The 26,333-nt window shown below is 40.8% G+C and overlaps 1 protein-coding gene across 4 annotated transcripts in view; it reads right to left on the bottom strand.

Moving 5' to 3' along the window:
- Positions 1-25,919, bottom strand: part of fra (neogenin protein frazzled) — a 111,320-nt gene extending 85,401 nt beyond the window's left edge. For all 4 annotated transcript variants that reach the window (XM_089597966.1, XM_089597968.1, XM_089597967.1 and 1 more), the window contains exon 1: positions 24,514-25,919. In XM_089597966.1, coding sequence (XP_089454092.1) covers positions 24,514-24,610 — 97 coding nt within the window. In that variant the 5' untranslated portion in view covers positions 24,611-25,919. The remainder of the gene's footprint in view (positions 1-24,513) is intronic.
- Positions 25,920-26,333: the final 414 nt, after the last annotated feature.

Raw genomic sequence — 26,333 nt, forward strand, 5'->3', positions numbered from 1 at the left:
TCCGACATTTAGGATTTTTATCCGGATTCGTGCGCTTTAGAAATGTGGGATCGCACGCGCGCGCGCCTCGTCATTTAAGTCATTAAAACCATCAAATTAATCGCCTAGTGCTTAATTATACTGCAAATTACGGTCTACTAGGCTCATGTACACTTTGCCATAATATTCAGGCCAAAGCTTTTGAATCAAAGCGAATTTATGAAAAAAAAAAAAAAAAAAATCCAATTTAATTGCTTCGAGACACAAAGTACTTATATCTAAGACTCTCTCGTGAAAACCACACACACAGCAAGTACATAACGAGTAAAGGTCACAGTGTATGGGTATCGTTAAAAGAGCAGAGCGTGCAGGCCTGGGAAAAAAGTTAATTTCGCCGATTACGGAAAACACGTGTACACCCGCTTTATGTACACACACACGCGCGCGCGCGATTCCCAATTAAGTCCCCTAAAAAAGTCGCGTGTGCCCCCGATACCCGTGTACCTACAACGACATGTATACGTGTATAAGTATGTATGGCATCGGCTATTATTACTACATTGTACAATATGGTAGAAGAAAAAGTGAGGGAGCGCGACGAGCGATATTTATCGAGGCAATAAACGATCGCTCATTGTCAGTTGCGCTCTTGTTACGGAGGAGAAACGCCGGAAGCGGTATTACCCCTCGCGGTGCGTAATACGCGGTGTATATGGTATAAGTTCTCGATCGGAAAAAAAAGAGAGACTTGCAAGAGCTGCTTGGGCCGGGCAATGAAAAACGACATTACTTATTGAAGTGCGTCGTCGCGTCGGTGCGCTCGGTCAAGCTTCGCCGGTTCCCAATTTGCTTTTCTAGCAGCGGGGAAAATGCTATACTTCTCTGTACGCGCGTGTGTGAGTGTGTTTATAAGGGGAGTCGTGCGCAATTATGTTTTTTTTTTTTTTTTTTCAAACTTGTAATATGGGTATGTATATGTAGGAAGGCAAAAATGATCGATGAATATTGGAGCGCAAAATTATGTATGAACGAGAGCTGTTATGCTCGAGTGTTTTTAATGACTGCGATCGCGCACAGTATTTACGCCGACCGATAGTATTCATGTAATAATTTTTTTAACATGCAAGTTTTTTTTTTTTTTTTTTTTTTTTTTTTTTTTTAATCCGTGCGAAATTATTTTTTAGAATATAGCTAGGCATCTTGGGTCGTTGTTCTTAACTTTTCAATTTTTAACAATTGGACAATTGATCAAGTAGTTGTTGTTAGTAAACATTAAGTCATACCAAAACATACAAAAAAAAATTTTTTTAACTTAGTTGAAAATAAAATTATAAAACAATTATAAAAATAAAGATATCAATAAGGAGAACATCAATACTTGCTATTAATCTTAAATATACTTAATTATTGTCATAACGAAAGGCATCATATAACACACACACAATAAGGATTCTGCACATCTTCATTTTGTACATAAATACTTGTAAACAAAATATTGTTCTCATTTAAGGTAAATAATAAACATGCATTTATATGATACGGGATAAGTTTATTTTGCACTGGTGTTGTTAATACGATTTTCCTAGACTAAAAATCTAATATTAGTTTTCCACATGATATTTAATACGTGAATGAAACTACAAGTCCATTCAACATTACTACGACACGTACTCGAATGTACGCACATATTGCGCAAATATCCTGATTCCCATAAAACACCATCAGCATCATAGCAAGAAAGAAAGAGGGGGAGAATAAAAAAAAATCACATTTATCTTTTTCATACACACACACGCGCGTTAGATAAACATTTGAAGCTCTAATATGTTTACATATGTGTATTTCATTAAAAATAGGACAAATAGCTCATTAATTTTTCATAAACGCGGTATTAGCCAATCTTGCGTATATAGTAGGTACGCGCCAAACTCTGACGTAAATTACAATTGACAAGAGCGTTTAAGATAAAAAAACGTTAGATTTCCCCCCTCCGCCCCCCTCGACTCGAGCTGTTATTTACAACGACTGTTGTTGTATACAAGTACAGGGTGCTTGTATAAAAATGATCGTATATCTTTGTATACACACCGCACGTGGGCAGCCGGTCAGGCATACCTACAGTCTCAGCCAACGAAATATTGTATTGCCAAGGAAAACCTGTAAGCTTGAATATGTGTGTGGGGGGCCGAGGGGGGCCAGCTAGAGCGCACAGCAACACACCGCACACAGCGTGGCAGGTGAAGAAATGCGATCAATGCGCGCGTGCGTACATAATAAAAATATAAATATATCGGAAAGAGAGAGAGAGAGAGAGAGAGAGAGAGAGAGCCAAAGATAAAATTATATAGATCCGACGGACGGAGTATTAGTTTACGAGGCTGATTCTGTAATTTTATGCGCGCGGAAATAGTTGCGAGCGAGATCGGGGACGACGACGGCGGCAACGCTATCCGATAAATTCGCCGATACGGCCTCAAGAGAAAGAGAGATATGCAAGGTATTTTTTACGAAATGCTAATTTCAATAGTACGTTTTTCGCGTGTCTACCTATATTATGTATAGGCATGCACATGCGCGTTTCGACGTAAGTATGTATACCTGCTCGCGTGTGTATATAACATATGAAATGATCTCGGAGCAGCACGATTTTTCAACGCCTGAAGCTGCGTCCAGTGAAAATACCCATAATCAAATGTGATACGCAAGCTAACGCACATATATACATAAGTACGATGCTTTCATTGATCAAATGTTCGTCGCGTAAGTGGTGGCTGACTCTCTATTCCCCTCCTCCTCCTTTTGTATCACGTGTACACAAGAACACACGTACGCAGACAAAGAGAGAGAAATGAAAAAAAAAAAAAAAAGGAGTTTATATATACTCTCGATTTGCATACAAAAAAGCAGGTTGGCACAGCGCGAATAGGTAGGTGTAACCCGCTTTACAGGGGGTGGATTCCAATACATGGAGGGTGTATATTTATATACACCTATATATTTATGTACCGAATACCAAGGCGAGCAAACACTCTAATCGTACGTGTATACACAGCGGTTATGTATATCGGCGGACGCTACATACGCGGCCATTATCGTGCAGTGTGGAGCAGCCCGCATGTCTTTTATCCCTCCCTCTCACGGAATTTCGCGCCGTTTGACAAACGATACATACACGGATGCACGTAACCCTTACAACTTAATACACATAGGTGTAATACATATATATATACACGAGGGCACCCCTTCTTCTTTCACCCTCGATCCTCGTAATTTTCTCGTTGGTGGTGCGGTGTAGCTGCACATGTTGTACATACCCAACACGCCCACCACTACATTGGATCTCGCTATGCGTAGCATCTGCAGTCCAGCGCTATCGCCGATTTATACACCAAAAAATTGCATGTACACGCAATATAAATGCATCCTTCTCTCTTGAGATGTGCAGTAGTAGCAAAGTCATCCCTCTATGTTCTCCACCCCCCCGCTCTCTCTTTGTAATAATATATTTTCTCATTTGATGCATCGGCGGTTCCCTCCCTTATGGAGGTACATATATATTATCCATACGAACAATAAAGCACTCGTGCGTGTAGCTCTTCGCTACTCCTGTGTGTACGATACATGCGCCCGTCGAAGGGGATGTAATTCTTACACGGCACGTGCGCTATGATGTATTGTTCTGCAGTGTGTGCGTGTGTGGTACGTGTGCAGTGCAGTCCGGGGGTTTTGCTGGATGTTCATTAGGTATACACAGGAGTGGTGGCTTACATATCCCCCTGTTGCAGAATGCGTGTGCGAGTTTACTATTCGATTTTCTTTTCTTTTCTTAACGATGAAGCTCTACTTCCTCGTCTACTCTTCTACTCTCTAAAGTTGAATCAGTCAAATTTTACTGCGAATCAGTAAAATGTCGTTGATTTATCACAATAAGTAAACGACTTTTCACTTATAATTAGTCAATTTTGACTAATTCGACTGATCAAACTTTAGAGAGTATACACTGTAAAGATCCAAGTGTGTTGGAGAGTAACACATTTAAAGCGAGCAATCGAAATTCCCGTTTTTATAAAATGTATTATAGTATAGTCTTGATAAACGTAACAACTACAATCAAATTGATGCTTCGTAAATTATTTCTCCCCCTATTCTATTAAACTAACGATTGACATGAGAGGGATGTATATAGTGTTGAATCAGTGACAGACAAGTTTTTTCGCTCCACAGCTTTCCAGCATTGGTTTTTCCCATTCAAAAGCGTCCAATTGAATGGAACTGGTTAACCACTTGGTGCACCATAGCTTTGGTTGTTTTTCAAATTGTTGTCCAAGCCACTACGATGAGCTTCATGAAAAACAAAAATTGCAACGTGTACTTTAACACGCATTACAGTGATATGTGGTATTTTTCTTAAGTTTGGACACACGTAAAAAAAAAAAAAAAAAACTTAAAAAAAGCGCACACGTGTCAAATAAACAACGGTGCGCTATACGTAGTACACAGAGCCCGTAATCCCGACTGTCGACGGGAGGAGTACGCAGCATCATCCCCCGCGTGCCGGGACCAAAGTTCGTCCGCCGCCGCCGATAACTCATAGCGCGGCGGGAAAAATCAATATTTCTCATCGCGGGATCGTCTTGGTGCTACGTGCAAGGAAAAAACCACCTCGAGACCGAGGAGGAGAGCGTGTACGTGAAGGGCATAAGCGAAACGCTGAGTTTGATCGGAAAGCGCAAAAAAAAAAAAAAAAAAAAAAGAAAAGGACGAGACCAGCAACTCTGGCATTCTCTTCCTCTCGTTTGCTGAAGTTCACGTGCCGGCGTGCGAGATGGGCCATTTCTCCCCCAAGCCCCTCTCTTGGGTTAGGGAGCGCAGACAGGAGGAGTGGGCCCTGCAGGGCACTACATCAGCAGCTATTGATCAAAACCTCTCGATGTATATCGCGCACACCTCAGTCTGACACCCCCATCGGCAATATATGTACTTAACCATCCCCCCACGCGTCATATATTATAATACACACACACACATTATGTACACTGCAGTGTGTGGACGTATAACAGTCGGAGGTAAACTACCCCTATATTATTGATAGTGTATAGCGATGCAGCTTTCACATATGCCGGCGCCACGCGGCTCCGCACACCCACGTGCGTGCATAGAGAGAGAGAGAGAGAGAGATGCTATACTACATACGACACATGGCCGGTCGTCCCTTTGATTTATGGCTAGTTTATCGGGGGCACTGGACTGCTACTCCAACATGCCTATATCGTGTAGAGGATGTAAAGGACGCATACGTCACCGGGGCGCTAGAGCGCGAGAGAAAACTGCGTTGTTGCTGCTCTAGGAGGATGGGGGGGGTTGTATAGACGTTTAAGGTGGCTCCTCACTATAAATCCCACAAGAAGAGTAAGCATACTGCAACACAGCTTTTCATTGGCTGTGGAGGTTCTTGACTAAAAATGGATAGGTACCTATAGTCCCTTCAAAAAAAGTTTAGTCACATCTACACCGTTGACCTATATCGTACAATACAGTGACCCGAGCAGACGTAGGTATACAAATCTGACAACATAACCCTTGTATGTAAATAATACTAAGCTGACGATAAGTACCTAATAATAAGCCACAGGTGACCAAAGACAAAAAAACTTTAGAAAAAATCTACAAGTTATTTATTAGTGACGAGTAAATACAACCGTGTCCTAACTTTATCGTGACATATTCTATTAATTTTATCTATTAGTCAAAAAAGTACATAAGTCAGCCCCGCATTAAATTATTTTCTTAGTTCAGCGTCTCATTTATTTAAATTATAATTACGATTCCTTAAAACTCCTATTCATTTAACGTACAACTTTCTGACCAATTCAAACTACGCGGGCTACCGCTCTTCGGTGTAGCAGACGCCCCACACTTTTCATCTGTTCCATGACTTGCACAGTTATCTACTATTTTCACAAAATATCCTATAAAACCCATGGTAATGTCCAAGTACCTGAATGTCGTTGGAAAGATTTTGATTTCTTCTATCTGCTACATAGTTTTCTATTAAGAACTACAGTATCTTTGCTGAGATATCATACAACCTGCGCCACCAATTTGACGACCCTCCATAAGAGGCCATGTTACAGAGTCTATTTTCCAGTTAGTTTTTTTCAACAATTTTGGTGGTGACGAGGTCTAAAATTTTGGGAAAAGACTCCTTGCACCTTCAAGAATCATCCTTTAAAATATCATTTAATACTCCAGTGTTTTGATTTAGTGAGGAGCCACCTTAATGTACGTAGTAGAGGTAGTAGACCGATCGCAGACTAGGTATATATTTATATCCGAAGCTCTCTAGAGGTATGAGTATACGTAGGTATGCGCTACTGCATCCCCGAGTCCCTCTGTCGCTGCACCATTAACCTCTCTCCCTCGAGGACAAAGTATTAGATGTACAATGTACCCCTTCGGACTGGACGGTGGTTGAGTGGGCTGTATGACGTATACATAGAAATAAGGTATACGTGCGCGGCTCTCTTGCGGTGACCTTTCCGCGTCAATGTTGTAATGACGGGCGAGTCGGAGAGGAGAAATCGCCTCTTTTTTTTTATCTTCCGTGCTCTTCCTCCCCCTCCCCCCCCAAACCTTGTTCAATGGGCCTTTACCGAGAACTGCAGTCTGAGATTCGACCCCCCTCCTCCCTATTTGGTGGCGGCTCCTATACATTGCTGCTGTTTTTGCAGCTCCAGTTCTCTCTTTTATCTCGCGGTCGTTTTTCTTCCCTGATCGCTAACGAGACCCTGTGCATTTTGCTGCACTGCTGCGAGCAAGCCCCATTGAAGCGGTCACTCGAGAGTGCCTTGGATTTTCTTTTCATCAATCTCCCCCCCCCCCAATCTTTTTCCCGTTTTATCGTTTTTGCTCCATTTCGCGTTGTGCATTACCGCGGAAGAAGAGCAGACGTACCTATAGATACACTTGCGCTTTGGGTGGATAATTTCGACCAGCCGAGCGTTCAATTGAGTCGTTGTTGTCGATTTCGGCTTTTGGCGGAATAAACGAAGAAATACAAACAGATGGGGGTAGCGGGCGTATACGATACGTATTATATCAAGCATTCAACCAACTTTTCTAGTCAACAATTTTTTTTTCTCCTTCGGAAGAGTTCAACCCATTAGCACTTCCGTCTTGCACACCCTGTATAATCAATTTTCCCCCTTCCGAAACGACGGGCCATGGTCGAATGATAACTCGCAAAACAAATACCATTGTAATGCGTTTTGAGCTCGTGAAAACTCGAGCTGAGCAACCCTTGCGTTTACGTTTTAGTAGTAGACTGCAGAGATGCATCGACTGCTAGGGTAGACCACATCCTGTAGAGAGGCTGCGGTGGTTTTGGAGGAGCATACGTGCATAAGGACCTCGCGAGCCCCGAAATTTTGGGTAACCGAGTTGTTGGCCAGGCAGAGGGTTTGCGTTCGGACACTCGGAAGTTTACAATCGCGCGGAGGAGAGGCTGGATTGCGTGGAGAGCATACTTCACCGGCGAAAGTATTACGTGGCGCGCACTTGATATGATGTATACTCTCTCTCCTCGCGAGTTTGTTATTACGGAATTTAATTATCTCGAATGGATATGCGGGACGCGCGAGACCCATCGAGTGATGCATTGAGATCGATTTTCGAGGCGAGTCTGTTTTATTTATTTGCTTTTCTTTGATGTACTCGTAATTTTCGTGGACTGATTTAATGCTCGTAAAGGAGCATATAATATGTGAAGTGCGTGTGTAGGGGAGTCATTTTTCAATAAATCAATATTCGCGCGGAGTAATTGCAAGTTAAGTGAAATTTAATTACAACGCATCTCGGGTATATACGAGTATTATTTATATATACGAGTACATTATTGAGTGTACGATTGAGTATAAAAGCCAAATAAAACTGTTCTGAAAATACAAAAACGAGGATTGAAAAAAACATTTAATAAAATTATTTGTTACGTGGGAATTGTGGAGCTTAGGGGTGTAAGGGGATTGAATACACGTGGAAGAAAGTATATATGTCCGTTTATTAGTGTCTCAAAGCGTGGCGTTAGGTTCGGAGCATAGAGGTATAAGAATAGAGGAGAAAAGGGAGCGTGATATGCGACAGCAGAATTCGCTACGTAACGGGGCATCTATCTTTGTCTGGCAGTTATGTTATTGGTCAAGTCCTACATGAGATTGAATCGACTGTAGGATTCAGGACGAAGAAGTAGCCAATAACGTAGCTTTGGCAACAAGGACAGATGCCCCGTTACACTTAATTATGCTGTCGCTGCCGCTAATGGGCTAGTATAGCGCTTTTCCCCTCTATTCTTATACCTCTATGGTTCGGAGGCTGATCGGAGAGAGAGAGAGAGTGGAAGAGCTGATAACGCTCTGTCCCGCCGCCGAAAGGTGATGATCATCATACTCTGTATCCGCTGCTCATGCGCCGTGAGAGGTGAGTCTTGGGCGCGAACTTACAAAGGCTCTAGATACTGTACGTCACATACTTGTCAACGAGGAAGTAAATCAATAAAAAAAGAAAAAAAGTTAAATTGGACGATTGAGCCGTCTCTGTGATACTTTGTCCATCAGTCATGTGCAGTCATTAGTCAAGCGTGTCACTTCAAGTAGGTATACCTACTGCTGTCACTAATATGTCATCACTTCTATCTCCAGGGGTAGGTACATATTATGAACATTCACTTACAAGCTATAAGATAAAAATCGAGAAAGAGTATACTCGCCCTTACGCAAACCCAATCAAAATAATATTTTTCCTCTGTTTGCTTATCTGGACGAGAGGAAAAAAAAAAAAAAAAAAAGCAGAGCGAAGCCTATATCCGTCTAGTATTAAAAAATCCACGTTCTGTTGGCTCCATCCACTCGCGATTAAAACCATATACCTCCTACGACGACGGCAAACAGCACGTACGTATAATACAATCTCCTTAATCAAAAATCATAGAGACGAAAAATCGTACCACTTCCTCTCCGAATAACTGTACACATACATATGTATGTAATATACATCACATAGTGCTCCCTCCCTCTAAATCCACAAAGCACGCGCAAGTAGTCCCCCTTTCTCTCGACTGTAGCGTAATTCCATCATCAAATGTGTCCCCCTTCGAGTCTCTTTCTCATCCATGCGCGCCTTCATTTAACTACTGCTCGTTCCCTCTCGCCCCGACCCACCCCCTGTACGCCGATAGCACCCCTCGCGATTTTCCGCAAAACTGATTCCACCTTCTTCGCCCCTTCTCTCGAAAGGGTGGCGCGATACCAAAGCATTCTGCCGTACCAAACTGTGCGGGCTGTGTGTTATATACGTAAGCGGTAGACCTCTGCTGCACTCGTACACTCTTTTTTCTCCTCCCATTAGGGGGAGCACGCTCGCGCCTTCGTTTGATATACTTCGTATACGCTCGCTTTTTTGTTCAAAGTAGTGTATAATGGACGTCGGTCTAAAGAAAAAAAAAAAAAAAAAAAAAAAAAGCGGGGGACAGCAGAAAGACACCACCGCGTCGCGCCGTTGAAGCTTGTATCTCTCGTGTCTCTGTGTGTGAAACCCCGTCAAAGAGCCCGGAGAGCACGTTTCTCTCGCGTTTTCGGGGCGAGATAAGCGAGATTGAAAAGTAATCTCGTTAGGAGTTCCGCCACCGCGGCGTTTGGCTTTTTTATTTTTTTCCTTTAAAAAAACCACCCGTGAGCAGGTGGTCTCTGTTCGAAATTCCGTTTCACCGCGTTTATTGTTTCGTGTAATTAGTTTGTTGGCACACGGCCTTTAATGGGACCCTTTTTTTTTTTTTTACTATTACATACATCTGTAGAGTTCTAAAAAAAAAGTTTTCCCGATGTCCCAAACAGCAGCAGCCGAGAGACACAATGCACGTCGTTTCCGCGCGCTTCCATTGTTTCGCGCGTTCGTTTGCGGATTTTCGAATACAAATTCAGCAACGAGAGAGGGCGAGGTCGATGGAGTTTTTTCAAATTTTCGAAAAAATTCGCGCGTCGGAACGCGTATAATAAAGTTTCCTATATTTTTTTCCCTCCCCCGCCCACGATATTTTTATTTCCGACATCTATCTGGTTCGCACGCGCTTTTACAGTGGAAACGCAAAATGAAGGGCATCCATTTCCTATATACATATATATGTACAGCGGCGAATCGTATTTCACAAATAGACATCCCTGCCGTATAGCAGCAAACTTTCGGAGGTTTCTCGGTATATAATATGTATTCACAGATCGCCAGAGTGCGTCCACGTAGGTCCAAGGATATATACTGCATTTGGGGGTCCGACTGCCTTTCTAAATTCAAATTTCACCGTTTAATAAAGACCAGCTCGGTCAGGAGTATAATACTATACATGCAGCGGGTTCGCACAAAGATGCAGAGGAAAGAAAAGAAAAAAAAAAAAAAAAAATAGGAGCAGATAAGTGGTAATGAGAGCAGTGAAAGTCACATACCTACGAAAGCCCGCGCGATTAGCTCAAGCTGTATAAACGCATAAACGCGCCTTTTAAGAGGGAGATCGCGCGAGGAGAGTTGGTATAGAAGAAAAGAGAGATGCCCTCCACGTTGTGTGTTCGGTACATGCATCCTCGCGCTATATAACCATGTACCTACATTAAGCAACGGGAAAACGCGACGACGTGTATTAGGTATATACCTATACATATACACACAGAGAGTGCATTTTATGGAGTTATCGGTGATGCGCACACGGACGATTTAATTGGGCCGAATCACGAGCATCTGTACAATATATAAGATACCCTCAATATTGGTATATATACGCGAATGTACAAGCTTATACACTCGACTCTCTGACTCTCTTCCTCTCGCCCAATTACCGACGGCGACTCGCCGAATAATTAGGAAAAAAAAGAGCACCGGTCGAGGGTGAGGAATTTCCTATATGTATATATACACACCGAGTGTGGAAGGGAGCACATGATTTAACTGTAGTAGTGGTAATAATAACAGTAATCGTCGCTGCTGTTTAGCCCATTTGTAGCTTTGTGTGTGGTGGCGCACACACGGCACAACACTTACTACTTTATAAGCGTGCAATGCTGACCGAGAAAAGGCCAACTCTCTTTGTGTATATAGCTGTTGCACTCTTGCGTGTTCCCTCTTTTTTCCTCTTATAGTTTGTTCGGCTGCAATGATTGCGCAAGTGAAGCGTGCCCCGCTACATTGAGGTGCACATATATAGGTATATGTAGATATACTCGTACACGGTAAAGAGTCACGTTTTGCATGTGTGGGTGCGTATTTGTATGTTTCGTTTACCCTCTTTTTTTTGCTCGCCCTTTCTTTCACGTTCGACGTTTGGTCAATAATAAACACAGGGGGACTTTGAAGGTCTCCGCTTCGAGTGTCGTTAAAGATACGAGCGCTGATGGAGATAAGATTTATATGTGCCACATAGGGAGGGGGAGCAAAGGTATACGTGTATTTCTATACATCGAGCTGCTGAAATCGGAAATGGGAAACGAAATTGGTCAAGAGGGTTGCGTGTCAATTATGGATCAATATGTCGATTATTCATGCGTGGGACGTTGAACGGCATGGTTTGTTCATTTAAGGGCAGTTCATCAAGGCGTTTATGGCGTTGTTTACTCGAAGCTATTTCATTGGAAAAATATAATATAGAGTTGACGGGCACACTCTTGACGCTTCAAAGCATAAATCAAGTCCAAATTCGGCCGGATGGATTATTAAAAATTCAAGGAGAGAAAAATGAGAACTGCAATTTCAGGGACAGTGACCGAGCTAAGTATAACAGCGAACGTGCGACTTGTGTAACTTCGTACAGAGTTCTCATTTCTTTCCTTGAATTATCAATCTGGTCGAATGTAGGTTTGATTTATTCTTCAGAGTGTCAAGAATGCCCGTCAACTCTTTATTATTTTTCCATAGTATAAACATTAATTTAGCAAACAATATATAAAGTCAAAACGTATACCATTGCCAAGTGTGGGTAACTCTAAGAAATTATATCCAGACTGGCATTGAGGAGATTTTTTAAAATGCTTTTTCCTCGTGTTAAACTGCACTATCATGCAAAATTCGGAAAAAAAATCGCAATTGAAAAGATACACACAGTTTTCAAAATGGGTTGACATCCTCACACACCGAAAGTCATATAATATAATGTTGTTAACGACTGTTATTTTATAATATATTTGGAAGAGGTCTCCTTGAGGGGCGAAACGTCGACAATCTTTTATTAAAATTAAAAAAAACATTCACTCCACACGTGGCTTTTTAATTGTTTCATCTGTTGAAGATACATACACGGAGTGAGAGAAGAAACAAGAACCGTGAAAAGAAACTGTTATTTTAATTGAAAACTATAGATAGATGTTGCTATTAAAGAACCTTGAAAAATATACCTTCATGACAAATGAGACCTCGGGCAATAAATCGCAGGTAACCGCAAATAAACTTTTTTTGCAAAAGGAAAAATTGCCTTCATTTTGTTCCACTTGCAACAGTGCAATAACAATTAGAATAAAAACAAAATATTGTTGTTTAATATAACCAAAAGAGGAGAATGTTTGGTGTGTGCTCGGGTGTGTGATTAAAAACTCAATTCTTTTCCTCTCAAAAAAGCGTTATTAATGTAAAAACAAAAAATTATTATTTCGACGTAAGTGTAAATATACTTCTTACATTTTAGTTTTACTGTGTATTTAAATCAGTTGTAAATCTTATTTCAACTGAATTTAAATTACATTTAAATCGCATTTAAATCGCTTTTAAATCGCTTTTAAATCGCTTTTAAATCGTATTTATATCGGCAATAAATCGCAGGTAACCGCAAATAAACTTTTTTTGCAAAAGGAAAAATTGCCTTCATTGTTTTCCACTTGAACAGTGCAATTACAATTGAAATAAAAACAAAATATTGTTGTTTAATGTAACCGAAAGAGGAGAATGTTTGGTGTGTGCTCGGGTGTGTGATTAAAAACTCAATTCTTTTCCTCTCAAAAAAGCGTTATTAATGTAAAAACAAAAAATTATTATTTCGACGTAAGTGTAAATATACTTCTTACATTTTAGTTTTACTGTGTATTTAAATCAGTTGTAAATCTTATTTTGACTGAATTTAAATTACATTTAAATCGCTTTTAAATCGCTTTTAAATCGTATTTATATCGGCAATAAATCGCAGGTAACCGCAAATAAACTTTTTTTGCAAAAGAAAAAATTGCCTTCATTTTGTTCCACTTGCAACAGTGCAATTACAATCAGAATAAAAACAAAATATTGTTGTTTAATATAACCGAAAGAGGAGAATGTTTGGTGTGTGCTCGGGTGTGTGATTAAAAACTCAATTCTTTTCCTCTCAAAAAAGCGTTATTAATGTAAAAACAAAAAATTATTATTTCGACGTAAGTGTAAATATACTTCTTACATTTTAGTTTTACTGTGTATTTCAATCAGTTGTAAATCTTATTTCAACTGAATTTAAATTACATTTAAATCGCATTTAAATCGCTTTTAAATCGCTTTTAAATCGCTTATAAATCGTATTTATATCGGCAATAAATCGCAGGTAACCGCAAATAAACTTTTTTTGCAAAAGAAAAAATTGCCTTCATTGTTTTCCACTTGCAACAGTGCAATTACAATTGAAATAAAAACAAAATATTGTTGTTTAATGTAACCGAAAGAGGAGAATGTTTGGTGTGTGCTCGGGTGTGTGATTAAAAACTCAATTCTTTTCCTCTCAAAAAAGCGTTATTAATGTAGAAACAAAAAATTATTATTTCGACGTAAGTGTAAATATACTTCTTACATTTTAGTTTTACTGTGTATTTAAATCAGTTGTAAATCTTATTTTGACTGAATTTAAATTACATTTAAATCGCTTTTAAATCGCTTTTAAATCGTATTTATATCGGCAATAAATCGCAGGTAACCGCAAATAAACTTTTTTTGCAAAAGAAAAAATTGCCTTTATTGTTTTCCACTTGAACAGTGCAATTACAATTGAAATAAAAACAAAATATTGTTGTTTAATGTAACCGAAAGAGGAGAATGTTTGGTGTGTGCTCGGGTGTGTGATTAAAAACTCAATTCTTTTCCTCTCAAAAAAGCGTTATTAATGTAAAAACAAAAAATTATTATTTCGACGTAAGTGTAAATATACTTCTTACATTTTAGTTTTACTGTGTATTTAAATCAGTTGTAAATCTTATTTTGACTGAATTTAAATGACATTTAAATCGCTTTTAAATCGCTTTTAAATCGCTTTTAAATCGTATTTATATCGGCAATAAATCGCAGGTAACCGCAAATAAACTTTTTTTGCAAAAAAAAAAATTGCCTTCATTTTGTTCCACTTGCAACAGTGCAATTACAATTAGAATAAAAACAAAATATTGTTGTTTAATATAACCGAAAGAGGAGAATGTTTGGTGTGTGCTCGGGTGTGTGATTAAAAACTCAATTCTTTTCCTCTCAAAAAAGCGTTATTAATGTAAAAACAAAAAATTATTATTTCGACGTAAGTGTAAATATACTTCTTACATTTTAGTTTTACTGTGTATTTCAATCAGTAGTAAATCTTATTTCAACTGAATTTAAATTACATTTAAATCGCATTTAAATCGCTTTTAAATCGCTTTTAAATCGCTTTTAAATCGCTTTTAAATCGTATTTATATCGGCAATAAATCGCAGGTAACCGCAAATAAACTTTTTTTGCAAAAGGAAAAATTGCCTTCATTGTTTTCCACTTGCAACAGTGCAATTACAATTGAAATAAAAACAAAATATTGTTGTTTAGTGTAACCGAAAGAGGAGAATGTTTGGTGTGTGCTCGGGTGTGTGATTAAAAACTCAATTCTTTTTCTCTCAAAAAAGCGTTATTAATGTAAAAACAAAAAATTATTATTTCGACGTAAGTGTAAATATACTTCTTACATTTTAGTTTTACTGTGTATTTCAATCAGTTGTCAATCTTATTTCAACAGAATTTAAATTACATTTAAATCGCATTTAAATCGCTTTTAAATCGCTTTTAAATCGCTTTTAAATCGCTTTTAAATCGCTTTTAAATCGCTTTTAAATCGCTTTTAAACCGTATTTATATCGGCAATAAATCGCAGGTAACCGCAAATAAACTTTTTTTGCAAAAGGAAAAATTGCCTTTATTTTTTTCCACTTGCAACAGTGCAATTACAATTGAAATAAAAACAAAATATTGTTGTTTAATATGATTGAAAAAAAACAATATTTTGAGTGTGAAAAAACTAAATTTTTTTTTCTCAATAAAGCGAAATAAATAAATTAAAAAAAAAAATGTTTATTTTGACTGAAGTGCAAATCTACTTTTTACATTTTAATTTTATTTAACGTTTCATTTAAAATTAAATCTTATTTTAATTTTACCTGAAGCGTATTTCTATCGGTGATATATCACAGTTAAAAGTAATTTAACGTAGCAGTGTATAATGAACACTTAAATAATATTTAATTTGTGTAATACAGTAAATTGCATTTCATTTATATGGTTCTTACACACTACAAAATATAACCTAATTATATGGTGACATGAGTGGTAACTTACTTTCACTTCTGACTCGTTTTTATGTACCTACCAGCAAGAGCAAGAAATATTTTACAGCTAAAATCATTGTGAGCTTACATTTGCTCATTATAAAGCACTATAGTTCGTTTATAATTAAAAAAAAATAATAATGAAAATATTGCGATTTAAGATTTAAATCGCATTTGAATCTTTAAATCTTTAAATCACGTCGACAGCCCCTCGAATGAGACACTGGAGGTTACGGTCATGAATCGACATACGACAGCAAGACACAGACTGAACTACATCAAATGGAATTAACATTGCAATCGAGCTAAAACTGCAGGTACGAAAAAAAATACAAATAGCCTAAAAATAATTAAATTTTTGAGATAAGGGATCGATTTAGAGGCAAGAAATAAACATTTCAATGTTGACAAAATGTAACATGAAACCTTACAGGAAATCACAGTTTTGTCGGCTTGTATTACATGTAACTTATTAACTAACATCATTGCGATTCGAATAAAAAACGTTGTCGATGATCAAAAAATATTTAACGATTATAATACGAAGCAGCAGTGGAACAAGCTAAAAAGTTCCTCGAAACAGATGCACAACGCTATGTATCTGGGAGATTGTTTATCGTACGCAAAAACAAGAAAGGCCCAAGCTATTCCTTCGAGTAAAACCCGAGGTAAAACCAAAGCAAAGAAGCCAATAATCAGTAATCGTAGAGCTATTTTCTTTTGGCTGTACGGTAAAAGATGTTGAGATTTTTTTTACATGCAGGTCAAAACGACGAGACGCTTTATACACGAAATGGCTGTACATGTTGTAGATGTAATAGTTTTAGTTGAAAATCCAGAATATTATGATGAAAAAACTGAAATTTCATTACACGATTCTTACAGTGTGTACATCAATCAAAAACAGTTTAAATTAATCAACAAATGAACCTCATAGTCCTGTGTATATATATATATATATATATATATATATATATATATATAAAAGCAAACACTCAGCTTACATACACAGGAGGACTATATGAAGTTAATTTTATAGATTTATTTAGACTGTTTTGGTCAACAGTCCATTTCCCAAGGCCCAAAATAACTGTACTTCCGTAAAAGTCGTTGGTTACTCAAACGAAAACACACACAACTGCAGACGATTCTCTCCTTTCCCTCGCAGCGTACTCGATTAGAGTGCCACTGTACAAAAGAAACATAATATACAAACGAGAGCTCTTCCATCAATTCCTCAAAGACACGCATCATATATCTTCAAATCACTCTCTCTGGCGAAACTCCGTCTACATACAGTCAGCCGGCCGGCCAACCAAGTTAGCCAGTTACACACGTATATATAGGTACAACACCCACCAGCACGCAGTAGAGCGTCGTCGGACTAACGACCTATCCCAGATTTATTTTTAGCCGCTCCTTCTCGCATACCTACGCACAACTCTCGGGAGTATGGAGCAGTAGTCGTTGCATGTGGCGACGGCAAGGTGCTCGACGTGACAAAAATCCCGTCGTGCGGTCAACAGAGAGATTGAAATCCTCCAAGTGCACGCACCTATGTGCTGCTGCTGTGGGCAGAAGAAGAAAGACAGAGAGAGAGAGCGTTCGGTTTTTGGAGACTTGTCTCTGCCATTTTTGTCAATCAGACTCGCGTTTGTAAGCACAATAGACATGTACGGATGTAGAGATACAGCGAGATACAGTGGATGGAACAGTTTAAGCTCTATACCACATGCGTGGCTGTAGGGCACACACGCGCGCAGTTATTTAATTTGATGTCCCCGACCGGCTGCTGCTTATGGGCTCTGCCCCAGTGCGGTCGATTTCTTTAAACTTCAATTCCCCCCCCCCTCTCCTCCTGTTTTCCATTCAACCCACAACGCTTGAATGGTCGGGGAATTTAATTACCCGCGTTTGGAGCTGCACCAAACGGTGGAGAAAGAGAAACAGTTGTGACCCATGGGACGATTGCACTCTGTATACATGTATGGACCCTTTGGCCAATAGGCGAATGTCACTGATCGTCATCGCGACAACGACCACCACCACCGTGAGGAGGATATTAGAGGAGAGAAACATCGATGATGGAAAATGTTTTTTTTTTATTATTGTTTCCTGCTCTTTGTGCTGCGCGACAGGGCTCAATGGCCCAATTGACAATTGCATGGAAGGCTGCTCGCTTGGGCAAATGTTGACGCTGCCCTCGAATTTTCGCGCCTCTCGCTCGCTCGCTTTTTATTTTGACGTACGTACGATGATTTTTCTTTAATCTCTTTCGAGACAGCCCATCGATATTCATTGCCAGGACAGAGAAACAAAAAGACGGATGGAGTCGGTGTAGGTTTTTGCATTTTTCAAATTTTATTTTTCATCCATCTGTTGTCGTTTATTTTTTTTTTACACATTGTTTTGAATACTCCAACTTTTTGTTCCGTTGATACTTTTGACAACAGTTTTATGGTTAATCGCCCGGTGAAAGCTTTTCAATTTGAATTTACTGTCTTGCATAAGTAGTTTATCTTGACAGTATTGCAAAATTTGGAGCTAATTCTCACGGGATGTACCGTTAACTATAAAAGTGGCTGTTTTTTCCTCTTCTTCTGAAACTAGTACTATAGCAAAGCTCAATCGCGTCCAAGTACATAAAAACGATGGATGGTGGATCTGAAGTAAACTATCACCACCACCATAAAGACAAATGGAAGTATAATGACTTGAAAAAAAGGCCCTCGTGCCTAATTGTATTCTTATTTATTATACACGAGGGATCGATTGTAACTCAGTCTCGAACTTAGTTGGTTGGAAGCTAGTCTGAGGTAAGGCTGATTCTCGGTAAGGTCAACTGTTCGAAAGATGAATTCATGTGGGATTTGTTTTCGAGTCTCGGGGAAGGGCAATAAGAAAAAGTCTAGTCTTCTCCTGCACAGTCCACACACAAAACCAAGGTAGACTCTGGCGGTGCTGATTACACCAATGTCGACCAATGTGGCGTCAAAAATCTCACTTGATAAAGTGAGAAAGATATGTCAATTCCCCCCTCCCTTATTTGGGAAAAGAGCAGGAGTGTATGGCAGTTATATGGTTTCATATTAATTAATTATAATGCCATCTTGGCATCGTCTTTGCCTGAAGTACTGTCAGCACCACCAAGTCACGTTTTGTGCAGACAATTCTTATCATTGAAATTCGAGGTAAACAGTAGATGATATATTTAGTGCAGTATCATACGCAAAATGTGGGACAGGAAGAGCTGATCGACATCGAAACTATATGACATCAATGTAAAAAAAGGAACTTACAATTATATATTTCCTGACAGAGACACACAATATGAAAAAAAAGAGATTACAATACACGATACTTAGTTACACAGAGTATAAGTTTCCGAGAAAAAACCGATATTGTCTCTTCGGTGGCGCAGTGTCACAACTCTATATAGAGAGGCACAACAGCGGCAGCAGCATCATTGACACTCTATACTGTACATTTTTTTTTTTTTTTTTTTTACGTAACGACACGTTTGCGCAACAACAACGTCCGCTCGTCCTTCGACTACTTACTTTTTCCAATTGTAAACCGCACGCGCGACACAACCAGAGGGGGGAAGAAATTCACCGAAACTAATTATTTTTCTCCATTTGCGCAAACACGCGCGCACGTGCGCTTTTCTTCGGGCGTAGAGGAAAAAAAACAAAAAAAACAAGAAAAAAAAAAACGAAAAGCCTAGCGATCGAAGAAGGAAGAAGAGCCTTCGAGCACCGTTACGTATAGCGTACAGGCATCGGACGCAGAGGGAGAGGAGGAAGGAAGGAGAACACAATAGGAAGAAAAGCAGAGAGGAACAGACGGAAAAATGCAAATGCCCCGCGGAACCGCGGAGAGACCGGGAGAGGGAAAAAAAGGATAGTTTGCAAAGGGGGGGGGGAAAGGATATAGAATTCCAATCGTATAGAGCGAGCGGGCAAATATAAAATATACATCCACTTGCATACCAACGATATATATATATATATATTATACGCACGCGAAAAAGGTGTGGGTTTCGAAAAAAGAGCGACCGTAGAAACGGAGCCTCTGCAAGACCGCGCGCTACGGCGAGAGTAGATATTTATATTATATATACATTAAAATTAGAATATCAAACGGAAAAGCTCCACATATTATATATTATACACACTAGTAGTCGTCGGCAACGTGTTTCTCTCTCTCTCTCATGTTGTTTTTTTTATTTTCTCGCGCTCAGCTTTCAAACACGCGTTAGCACGTATATAATACGCGTAATCGTTCGTTCGCCTCCGTACAGGTATATACATGTAAAAATATTTATTAAAATACTTTGCATTTCGCACGCGGGAGAGACAGATAAATAATATACACACCTACGTCGTGTTGTTATTTTTATAAACCCCGTGAAACAGGCGCTCGGATTTAATATTATTTCGCAATCGGCTCTCTCCCCCCGTGTATACATTCTACAGTTATCAATCTGCCTACCGGAAAATTGTTGTAAAAAAAAAAAGAAGAGAAAAAAAGGGGAAAAAAAAAACCCAGCGGGCCAAACAATCCAACCGCGGGTGTAGAGAGTACACACACACACTGGCGAAAGAGAGAGAGCGCGCGACACCTCGACAGCGAAACGCGGGAAGAAATTGCTCGGACTCTTTTTTTTTTTTTTTTCTGCCTGCCCCAGCCTCCATGGCAGCATACTAGTCTCGTTTTTTTCGCGTCGCCCAAAGGATTTGCCAAAGAGACGAGCCACCACGCAGTACTTACATGCAAGAGGAGAAGAGCGGGAGGGTAGTCCGGATGCAATTTCCCGGGGCTCGACGAAACGAAGGCAAGAGAAAAGCCGGGGTGGGGGTGGGGGGGGGAATACACAAAAGCAGCATCAAGGACGAAAACCGGCAAAAACTCGCGGTCGCGCGCCAGAGATCGTTACACGCGGGGAGAAGGGCGTACAAACATACGGTACCGTGATAATAACACTCCACGTGGGATTCGCCGAGTTGGTGTACAAAAGTACTGTACCTATCGAGGGGATCGTCGCGTTCTTGGCATTTCATGCGGAATACGCGAGTACAGTCTAGCGGCGTTTGCCTGTCTGGCAGGAGCTAGGCAGAGGAGGAGGAGGAGGAGGAGGATGCTGGGATCATACCGGTTGTGCGTACATATATATATACATACCACCTATACGTGTCGGTATGTGCGCTATGTGATACGTGTATATAGCTTGATCGAGAGAAGGAGCGGAGAGAAAGCAAAAAGGAGCAAAGGCCAATGAATGGATGGAGGAGGAAGAGGCAAATAAAATAAATACATTATGCGCTACATATAGCGTGTTTGTGTGTGTGCAAAGAGCAGCCGAGACTCATTCGTATGTATAATTGGAGGGAACAATAACAATAGCTGCTCCTACGGCTGCTGGGATTCAATTGCTGTTTATTCGGCATTGTCGTCGTCGCTGATGGCTCGTGTGCTGCTGCTGATGCGTATGATCGTAAATAGAACCGGGCCAAATAAACAATGAAGAGAGTAGGTACATGTGTATGTAGAAGAGAAAAAAAAAAAAAAAAAAAAGGAAAATAAACGCAAAGAGGAGCAGACGGACGGGTGGACAAGCGGATGGTTGTTCGTTTGGGCGAGATTGAAAGGGAGGCTGGGGGGGGGGCTTTTTTAAAAAAAAGTGCAGCAGCCTCAGTCTGTCTATTATATTATATCCGAGTGTGTATTATCATCGGGACCGACCGTCGGGAGGGTTTTTAACGGCTCGCGCTTATTCAAGAGGACCCCGCGATGTATGCTGATGGTGACTCTCCTCCCCTCCTCGAATAAAGAGAATAAGCAAATTATTTTATTATACAATAAGTCGCTCGGAGAGTGTGTTGTTGGCGGTTTTTTCTATGATGAATGGAAAAAAATTATATGATACCGTACAGTGTAAGCATGTGCGAGACCGAGAAATGCAACGAGACTTTTAAGTCCCGGAAAAATTTCGAGACCTTTGAGGAGTCTCGGTGGTCTCTGGAGGAAGGTTTTTGAGATTTTCGAGTTTCTTCAGTGATTAGCGGAAAGCTTGGACTATGGCCACAACAGGTAAATGTCTACCGTCTCGGAGTAGGTATCGCACAAGCCCACTACAATGAAATGCGCCCAAACATTTATACTCAGAGATAAAATTCGTTTGGGTTTTCTTTAAATTCCGCGTATACCAGAGTTATTCAAAGTTTTCGTTCAACTTGCTTCTTTTTGTCCACGGGCAAACACACGCGTGACAAAAAAGAACCTGCAACCTTTCCTCTGTAATATACCACTTACAACACTGCACCAGGGCGTGTAACGTAAAATACCTATATATAAGCAAAAGCCCCAGACTCCTCGGGTAAAAAAAGCGGTTCCCCTTGCTGCTGCTCTTACGGCACGCTCTCATATTCATACATCACTCAAACTGCACATTTTATACACAACATACTGCATATACGCACGTATAGTAGCAACGCTGTATACGCGCAGTTACACACCAAAGTGAAAAATAACAAAAAACAAAATCGGCAATAACTCGCTCACTCGTCCGCCGATTTTTTCAGAGAGGCTTTACGGACGCGCGCGATCATCACCATCACTACACGCGGGAGCAAATTTCACCCGATCGGATTATTTATTGCCGGCTGTGTGGGGGGGGGGGAGACGTGCAAAAATGACGCGTATAATATGTACGCACACGTCGCGAGAGCACAGTCGGTAATTCAATTCAGGATGGGAATCGCGGGGCTGTAGGACGTGTCGTCCACGTGCACGCCGATGATGGAGGAAAGAGAAAAACACAACACCTTGACAAATTACACGCGAAAACGTCCGATAATTTCTTTACGGCGAAGGTTGCCGGTGTAGGTATATACATATATAACGCCAGTCAAGAGCCGACGCGGCAGCATTTCTCTCTCGCGCGAGCGGGATATTATTCCGCCCCCCGAAGGAGAAGACGAAGGGAAAAGAGGGAAGAAAAAAAAAAAAGGGGCAAGACCGAGGCCGAAGAGGCGCGCGTGGAATCGCCAAACGGGCGAGAACTGGTGGTACACGCGCGAGAAAAAAAAAAAAAAGAAAAGAAAAAACAGAAAAAAAGCAATATAGGAGCGGGAGCGAAGGCGTCGAAGATGATCTTTCTCGCGGAGAGCGCGTACGAGTAGAGAGAGAGGAGATAAACAAAAGACACCCGGGGGACGGAGGACTGTTCGTGTCTTTCGTCCGGCAGCACACCATGAAGCTATACTTCGGAGGAGAGAGAAAGGGGACTCCTTTTACACACGCTTGGGACTCTTATATACAATGGCCCTTTCTTTTACCACTGATGCCTTCTTGCATAGTGTGTGTACTTATATACACACACGGTCAGCAACTTCGTGTGCACGCATTTTTATGATTTTCATGATCCTGACGCTGTAGCACAATATAATAATTGTATTGCTACGGTAACGGACGATGATTCGGCGCTAAGGTGCGACGACGATGCGTGCCTCGGTGAAAAGGAGTGTGGTTTTCGGGGCCCATATTTTTTTTACCTCTATACACACGTTAAAATACACCTGTGCGTGGTTGGCCGCACCACATCGTTGTTGTTCAAAGCGATATTTCTTTTTGTCTAGTGGGCGGGCGTAAATGATTTACAAATAAAGCCTTACGCGGTAGCAAGGTTTTTTTTTTTTTCTGTTGTGGGAGGGTTTCTTGGTATACGTGCCGTTTTTCCGATTCGAGGTCTTTTTGGATTCGGAGTACCTGGAAAAAAAAGGGAGAATCCGCGGGCGGTCAGTACAAGTCCGATCTGAACTGTCGCTCGCACGAGAACTTGAATGAAACACGGTTGGGATCCAAAAATTGATTGTACCGATCCCAATGCTATCGCGAAATCCTCCGAAAATAATAATCTCACACAAGTGCTCAGAGTCACGTACTCTGGAGAAGGGGAGAAAGGACGAAAAAATTACGCGACGGCCGGTCGGTGTTGAAAATAAAACCTACGCTTGGGAAACGTTTAAGGTTTTAATCACCCGCGCAGGGTCTTATCGGTGTACGTACGATCGTTTCCTACGGGTGGAAAAATTAAATTCCAATCAAGCCGATGAATCATTTACTTGTAATTTTCTTCGACAAGCTGCAAACAACTCCCTCTTTCGAGTGTATTATGCAAGTTCGCGAGAGACGTCAATTTTTTTTTTTTTTTTTTTTTTTTTTCATCAAAGAGAGAAATCTTACTTCACACCTTGCTCCTACATGTACTATGACAAGCGTGCAAACATTCATCATGCGTAGCTATGGGAACATTATTTTACATCCAAGGAAAACGTGTCGAGTTTGCGAAAAATGCCTAGCTACCTACTACTTACCGTGGGCAAACCAACCGACTGAACCGATTTTTACTACCGCAACTCCACAGCAGAAAAAAAAAACAAAACAAACAACGATCGGTAATTGATCAGCATTAAAGAGCGTTTCATTTATTTTCTCCTTTTCCATCGAGGACAAGTTGGGGCAACAAACTACCCAATCGCATGCCAGTGGAAAACAAATCATAATTAACCAGAGCAGTCGCTGTAGCGTGTGCACTTACTTAGTTCGAGCTGCCGAGAGAGAGCTGGCTCATTAATAATTTATGGTTTTACGTCTTTCCCGTGGAAACGCCGGCTCGCTACAGGGGGGTAGTAGGTAACCGACATGTTGCGGACCCGGTTGTTTAAAAAAAACAAAACAAACCGTCGCGTACATCCTTCCAGGTCTCTTACCGATTTTTGTCACAAAAAAAATCAGCGAAGAATGGTTTTGCTTTTATATACGAACGAGATTTTGGATACAACAAATGAGGAGGCAAAACAAGCACCCCAAGAACATCTAATTAAACATTGTATTTATATTAGCCTATAAAAACAAAAAGTAAATGAAGTCTTACCAGAGCGCACGAGTGTCAGCAGCAGAAGGCAGCATAATACCAGCAGACGCGAACCACTACAACTTCTGCTCCTCGTCCCCGTCGTCGTCGGCTCCATTTGGCGATATAGCCGCGGCGCTACCCCGTCGTCGTCGCCGTTTCTTCCGGGGCTAATGGCTCCGATGACCAAAACAACCGTGTACCTTTTTTTTTACGGAAGAGTCTTGTTGACTGTATATTCCATGTACAACGCTCGCTCCATTCACCGCCTCCTCGTTTTTTAAATCCTACACTCTGAGCGTATAGTGTATAAAATATACTCTCGCAACAGCAGCTTCCTTTGTGTGCTTATGTACCATGCACGGATGCATGCATGGTGCATAGGGTGTATGCGTGGAGAGGCAAGGACATGGGGGGATATGGTGTTGTATATCCTCTCGCGCGCACACTGAAGCTGAAGAAGAGGAGGAAGAGAGGAGAGCAGGAGACCCCGTATGTATACACACTATATATATACGTGAATTCTTCAGTGTTGTTCTTCTCACACTCCGTTGGACACTTGTAGGTGTACCACCTTTCTATACCAGACCAGCTCGGTCTTTCAGGAGTCCAAAGGATCGTCGAGGGTACACAGCGGCGTCGTTTGCGTTGCCGCTAACCGTACACTAGCGGCTTGCTGCACCGCGAACAACGTCATTTTTTTTTTTTTTCTCTTCAAGTACACATAAGTAATGTATCCTGGAGCACAAATATGTGAGTACCTATATCACTCGCTCGCGCGCTCGTGGGATGTATTCGTGCAAGTATACTTATTTGCCCCGCGTCTCTTCCCTATCTCCTCTCGGGAGAGCGAGAACACACTTCGCGATTCGCACCGAATCAGAAGAAGTATATTATATCTTATGTATGTACACACCCACACTAACGCGCACAAAAAGCACTAGAGCAGTCACAGCACCGCAGACGTATAAAGGTATATTTATATACCTGTTGTGTATATGTTTCCTTAGGTATGTCCACACGCACTAGGACAACGACTCCGAGGAGGAAAGTAACATGGCTTGCTGCTCGTATAGTGTCTGCTTCGATGTTTTTGCAATTAACGATGCTCTGGCTGCAAGACACCTATATGTGTACAAAATCTCACACACTCTTCTCTCAAACTTGAGAGCCGCGGACTGGCTCTCTTTTTCTCTCGTTCCCCCAATGGTGGTACTTATTCGTTCTCTTTCTTTTGCGCCTATATACAAACTCGGTCACGTCCGCCTCCGCATTATATTGTCCCGAGAGTGTGTCCGCGACTACATCGCCTGAACGCCAAGTGTGTACTGTACACACTTTATCCGTTCGACCCGCTCGCCGTATGTTATAGATGATGGTCTATACTCCGAAGAGAGAGGAGAGAGGCTGGGGGAGAACACACTCTTCGCCACGCGAGAAAGTTGCGCTTTGCACTGTAGCTACCCGCCTCCGTTACGGCCTTCGGTACCCCTACGCGGTATGCATGCTGTATACACGGATGGATGTATACAGGTATACTCAGTAAATTTGACACTCGACGCTCTTTTACGGACGCGAGGCGCCATCTTGTCACGTCCGTGCTCATCAGTTTGTCGAGCTTGCAAACTCTACTGGTGTTTGAATAAAAGCGCGCAGCTTTTTTCCCCCTGCCTTGGTTTTCCGTACATCTGCTGCCATCTTGTGGATGCTCTAGTAACTATGTAGATTTTTTCTTTTTCTTTTTTTTCTTTTTTTTTATACAAAAATTAGCTTACAAAAGTAGATGATAGATATTCCCTTACATAGATTACGTCAATAAGATTTTGCAAATTTTTATTAAA

The sequence above is a fragment of the Copidosoma floridanum genome, unplaced genomic scaffold, assembly GCF_036245765.1.
Source record: "Copidosoma floridanum isolate Cflo_tuat_1 unplaced genomic scaffold, Cflo_Japanese_pri ptg000040l, whole genome shotgun sequence".
Taxonomy (NCBI): Eukaryota; Metazoa; Arthropoda; class Insecta; order Hymenoptera; family Encyrtidae; genus Copidosoma; species Copidosoma floridanum.